Source organism: Pongo pygmaeus, chromosome 5 (genome assembly GCF_028885625.2).
Source record: "Pongo pygmaeus isolate AG05252 chromosome 5, NHGRI_mPonPyg2-v2.0_pri, whole genome shotgun sequence".
In the NCBI taxonomy this organism is placed as follows: Eukaryota; Metazoa; Chordata; class Mammalia; order Primates; family Hominidae; genus Pongo; species Pongo pygmaeus.
In genome coordinates this window covers 131,954,623-131,960,622 of record NC_072378.2, presented here as the reverse complement: position 1 = coordinate 131,960,622, position 6,000 = coordinate 131,954,623, and the positions used below count along the sequence as shown (strand labels likewise).

General features: G+C 39.2%; 1 protein-coding gene across 5 annotated transcripts in view; it reads left to right on the top strand.

The window, feature by feature from the left end:
- The first annotated feature begins 1,955 nt into the window (after nt 1–1,955).
- The window catches only part of MED23 (mediator complex subunit 23), a 42,430-nt gene continuing 38,385 nt past the window's right edge, over nt 1,956–6,000 (top strand). For 3 of the 5 annotated variants that reach the window (XM_063666601.1, XM_063666603.1, XM_063666602.1), the window contains exons 1-4: nt 2,310–2,558; nt 2,902–2,933; nt 3,090–3,177; nt 5,567–5,691. In XM_063666601.1, coding sequence (XP_063522671.1) covers nt 2,520–2,558; nt 2,902–2,933; nt 3,090–3,177; nt 5,567–5,691 — 284 coding nt within the window. In that variant the 5' untranslated portion in view covers nt 2,310–2,519. Of the gene's footprint in view, nt 2,559–2,901; nt 2,934–3,089; nt 3,178–5,566; nt 5,692–6,000 lie in introns of all 5 variants that reach the window. The other 2 variants (XM_054491199.2, XM_054491198.2) reach the window with 1 other exon arrangement.

The following is a 6,000-nucleotide window of genomic DNA, read 5'->3' as shown; positions in this document are numbered from 1 at the left end:
AACCTTTAAACTCCTCTCTGCTGTGTCAGCTCCGTGGTGGCAGGAACTAGGTCAGTTTGGGCTTGCAGTCTTGTTCTAGTGTCTAGCACAGTGGCCAACACCTAGAAGACATTCAATGAACACTTGCTGAATAAATTTTGTAACGGTTTCAGAAATAACATTAGAAGTATAAGCTACCACATACGTAAATGTCCAGTGAACCCAATTGTTATAAATTATAATAACTTTACTAGGTATAACTTTTTAGGTGTTCCAAATCTTTCTCTACATCCAGCATTCCAGAAATAGCTATTACCTCAAAGGAAGTCTTGTCCATAAAATAAAGGCATTTCAGATGTTTATATTCTACCCAAGGTAATGAATAATGACTGAGCACCACCAAGTGCCAGACTTTACGCCAGGTGTTAGGAAATGCAGGCATGTTTAATTTCTGTATCTACTCTAAAGAGCTTTAGTCTAGTTGAAGAAGTAGACATTTTAAACCATAATATAGTGTAATCTGTGCAATACTAGTAGTGCTAATAAAGTGCTGGGGGAAAGAGGAAGAAATACAAATTTTTCTACAGAAAGGGATTTAGAAAGATATCTACGTGAGTTTGCTCAGACTGCTGTGAATAGCATACAATAAGCTGGGGTGATTCGAGTCTGAGAAAACTGAAAGCTGAGAACTCAGGCTTCTTGTTCCTTTTGGCTGCAAGAAGGTTGGCAGCCAGTCAGAACTTTATCCACTTGTAAGACATTAGATGTATCTTCCTTGGTGATTCAGACCAGCCTAAGGGGAAAGACCTGATGATACCAACTTTGGGGATTCTCCAAGAAACAATGTCCCCAGAACACACTATAATGATGCTCAAAGTTGATAAGCCCTGCCCAGCTGCTCAGAGTTTCCAGTTGGCTCTTTAGTCCCCCACTCTAAATCCTGATAGGACAAGGATGGAACAAGAAGCCTGAATTCTCAGCTTTCAGTTTTCTCGGACTCAAATTACCCCCTAGTTTATAGTATGCTGTTCACAGCAGTCTAAGCAAACTCACCTAGGTATCTTTCTAATCCCTTTCTGTAGAAAAATTTGTATTTCCTCCTTTTCTGCCTGGCACTTTATTAGCATCACTAGTATTGCACATATCACACTCTATTATGGTTTAAAATGTCTATGTCTTCAACTAAGCTAAAGCTCTTTAGAGTAGATACATGGGCCCTAACCTGACTGTGTCCTTCTAGGAAGAGAAAATTAGGACACAGACATGTACAAAGGGAAGACCATGTGAAGACACAAGAAGAAGGTCATCTACAAACCAAGGACAGAGGCCTCTATAGAAAGTAACCCTACCAACCTCAACCTCAGACTTCTAGCCTCCAGAATTACAAGAAAAGAAATTTCTGTTGTTTAAGCCACCCAGTCTGTGGTATTTTGTTGTGGCAACCCTAGCAAACAATATACTACGCCTAACTTTTCAAGTTTTTCTCCAGCAGGAAATCTGAATTCTTTCTTTTCAGCTTTTAGTAGCTATTGTGTGGACAACATGGTTGCATGTGCATATTAAAGTTGTTAGAAAACTAAATTTATGCCAGGTCAGACACTTGTATAACAAAACCATGAATGGGGAGTCATCAGCTCATCACTTAGCAGCTACAAAGGAGTAGTTCATGCTTAGCAGTTTGTGGCATTTCACAGCCCTCAAAGAAGTGAAAGGCCTTTGGATGTCTATGACTCTCATCAACAATTTTCTTTATGAGGTAAAGAAAGCTGATCATTCAAAAGACATAACAGATGTTTTAGGGGTTGGTGATGATGGTGGCATATGAAGAAAAACACATACTCTCAACAATATAATAGCAAATAGAATCCAGCAATATATTAAAAAGGATAATATATTATGACCAAGTAGCATTTATACCATAGAAGCAAAATTGGTTTGGCATTCAATAGTCAATCAATAACATTTGCACTGAGGTTATCATAGCTGAGAAGACACCATCTCTGTGGCTTCAGCTCCTGGCTGCAGGCCGCTGATGGAGGTCCAGAAGGTCAGCTGCTCACAGACATCAACTGCGGCTCCAGCATTTTCCGCAGGCTACAGCTTCTGGGTTACAAGCTTTCCATTTCCCAGTCTGCAAACGGGTTAGCCCCCAACAGGAAGCAACTCCTTCTCCAGCCGGGAGGTGGCGGCCTGCGGTCGACGATGCCTCCGGGGTCCTTGGGCTCAAGATTCCGTTTGGGGGCGCTCTCGTCCGGCTTGCGGGCCTCCCTTCTCCAGAGGCGGAACCATCTGGCGGCGCCGCTGGTTTCTGCGGGGTTTGCAAACAGCGCGTACCGGGCCCTTCCCGTCTTCCGTACAGGTTCCTGCTGTTGGCTGGGCTCCGGAGGGAACGCTCCCGGTAAAGCGCTGGGGGAGGGAAGCGACGCCGGGGAGCTACGGTTTCCTCCGGAGGTCTCCGCCCCTCTGCCCCTATATTCCCAGAGCTCGAGTCTGATCCGGGCCTTGCCGGGCACCCTGGAAAGGCGGGGGTGATAGTACAGATGGAGACGCAACTGCAGAGCATTTTCGAAGAGGTGGTGGTGAGTGCAGCTGCCGGCCATCCAGGACTGCGGCTCGGGGACAGGGAGACGCGGGGGCAGCCGACCAAGGAAACTGGCCTGGGCAACCTCCTCTCACGCCTCCCTTTTTATTCCCTTGTTTTGATACCGAGGTTGTATGCGGGGAGGTTTAGTGATTCTCAAACTGCTGTCAAGTTCATTGTATCCTTTGAAATCGATACAGTGACAGGCCAGACAGGTATTGATAGTTTCAGAGCTGATTAAGGTGACTTGCTCTGTGTTACATTGTAATACTTGGCTTAAGGGAGGCGCCTTTTTAAAATTAACATTGTTTACTTTTTTTTTTTTTTTTTTTTTTTTACAGAAAACGGAAGTTATAGAAGAGGCTTTTCCTGGGTGAGTGTATGCGTGGCAGAGTTTTGTGTTTTTATGTGATTGTGTCTGTCAGATTTTACTTAGTTTCATGTTGGAAGGTTATAAGATCCACTATTCTGATTGTGTGTAATTGCCTTTTTAAAACGAGTGACAAATAATGTAATTTTTTTTTTTTAGCATGTTTATGGATACTCCTGAAGATGAGAAAACAAAACTAATTAGCTGTTTGGGGGCCTTCAGACAGTTTTGGGGTGGTCTTTCTCAGGTGAGCACTTCATTTTTAATACATTCAGCTGATGATTTTTGGCCCCTTCTTTTTTTTTTTTTTTTTCTTTTAACATTTACTTTGATGTTGCTCATAAGATCTTCCTGAGAATGGAGAAATAAAATTGTCATCATTTTTTATTCTGGCTTCCATTTGTTTTAATTTGTATATTTCAGTGGAAAACCTATGTAGAGAAGTCAAGTTGATACTGCACAGTGTGAGATGTTAAAAAAAAAAAACCAAAAAAAAACACCTCCCCTATGTTAGATTAATTAAGATCATTTTCATCCTATTCGGATTTATTTGGTACACTTGAAAACAGATATGTTAAGCTTTGCTTGTCAAGGATACAAATTCCATTTTTTTGCTAAATAAAGGAATTGGCACAGCATTGATACAAAGATGCTACAATAGGAATACCAAGATTCTATAAGGATAAGAAAATATTATAGTAAAAATGAGGAAACAAACTGTAAAAGTAACAAAGAACAGCTACCAGAAAATGTATCCGTGAAAAAGACAAAATGTGTCATCCTCGAAGAGCTCACATTCCAGTAGTGCCTTACCTTCTCATGGTGCACTATAGGTTGGGAAATGAGAACTGTTTGTGTGTCAGCCACTGGTGATAAGATTTGCCACTCAGACATGGATCATATAATGCCAGTACAGTCATGTTTTAACCTTTCGTTTAATTATTTTCTAATAGGTAATACATTCATATGGTTCAAAATGCACAGGTATAAAAGGGTGGATCCGATAACTAGTCTCTTTCTCTTCTCTTACCTGTTGTTTTTTCTGTCTGTAGCCAATATCCTCAGGTTATATTTTCTTCTAGAAGTATTTTATGCATATAGAAACACTTTTATAGCATGATCATATACCATGTACACTATTCATTAATTAGCACATTTTTCTCCTAATAATAATCTAAAGGTAATTCCCTATCAGTCCAAGCATTACTTGTTCCTTCCTTTCTTACTTTTTTTTTTAAATAGCAGCATGATATTCCACTGTATGGCTGTACCTTCCTCCTTTTAACCAATCTTCTACTGACTTCTAAGTTTCTCCTTACTTTTTCTAATTTAACCAATGCTGTGATGAATAATATTATGCATGAAAAATAGGATAAATTCCTAGAAATAGTATTGCTGAGTCAAAAGCCTTATCGGTTTGTAATTTTTATAGAAATTATTAATTTTTATAGAAATTATTAAATTTTCCATATAGGTTATTTCTTTTTTTTTTTTTTTTTTTTTTTTTTGAGACAGAGTCTCACTCTGTCACCCAGGCTAGAGTGCAGTGGCATGATCTCGGCTCACTGCAAGCTCTGCCTCCCGGGTTCACGCCATTCTCCTGCCTCAGCCTCCCGAGTAGCTGGGACTGCAGGCACCTGCTACCATGCCTGGCTCATTTTTTGTATTTTTAGTAGAGACGGGGTTTCACCGTGTTAGCCAGGATGGTCTCGATCTCCCGACCTCATGATCTGCCCGCCTTGGCCTCCCAAAGTGCTGGGATTATAGGCATGAGCCACCGCGCCCGGCCGAGAGTATCTTTTACTTATAACCTCACAATAGAGTGTTAAACTTTTTGATCTTTGCCAATCAAAAACATGAGAAATTTTATCTCAGTATAATTTTATTTTGCATTTCTCTCAGTGATGTTGAACATCTTTCCAAAATTTTTAAAAAAAATTCATTAAACACTTTATGAATTATGATGTGGCCCTCTAATGGAGAGACCAGGAAGAAAATAGGTATTTCCAAATCATTGTTATATGTGCCACAATAGAAGTATGTATGAGAACAGTGGTCGAGGAGAGAAGCAGAACATTATAGGCTCTTTTTGGAGATATCCTAGAAGACAAACTTTGATACGGGCACAACATTTTGACATCATATTTAAAGTTTTGCAAGTCTAGAAATGTGACATGTCATTGGATTCATAATGGGCTCTTGTTTGGGATCTTGGGGATTAGATTCACACCTAATTCTTCTAAGGCTGATACATACTGATCCATAATGAATTTTACCCCCAGTGACAGTAATATTTATGCCATAAAGGGCACTGTTTACAATGCCTTACAAAGATCTGTGTTAAGAGTTTTCTATTGATTGTTAATATGTTAACTAATTAATTACTACTTTTGAAGTTCCCATGTAATAAAAATGGTAGCATTTTATCTATATAATTGCAAAATGTTAAGCTTAATGTGACAAATACTAAATCTGAATTTTTTAATTTTGCTTTTTTAAAAAATTATTTTCATCCACAGATGCTCATAGTGAAGTATTTCATTCATAGTATTGGTATACTTCCAGTTGTAGTATTAGCTATTTGTTATAAAAATGTAACTTTAGACCCCAAGTAAAATCATTCTCTAATTTTCCAGGAGTCTCATGAACAGTGTATCCAGTGGATTGTTAAGTTTATTCATGGTCAGCATAGTCCTAAAAGAATTTCTTTTCTTTATGACTGCTTAGCAATGGCAGTTGAGACTGGTCTCCTTCCACCCAGGTACGTTTAATGGGTATGAGCAATCTGAAGAATTTTCTTTTCTATACGTGATTGGAAATTGGTTGAGGTTGTTGTTGTAAAAAGATAAGAGAATGAAGAAGAAAGTGAGGTTCATCAAGTAATCCTTTATATAATACCTCAGGTTTTAGTTTCTAGGAGTAAGAGTCTTTGAATTATATAATGCTTGTGGGCTCAAAACCAGATGTTTCTGCCCAGGGGCTGAGATTAATCACTTTAATTAGTTTGTAACACTTTACTTTTGCTGCACAACCTCAACACCTCATGGCTTAAAACAGTAATACTCAGGTT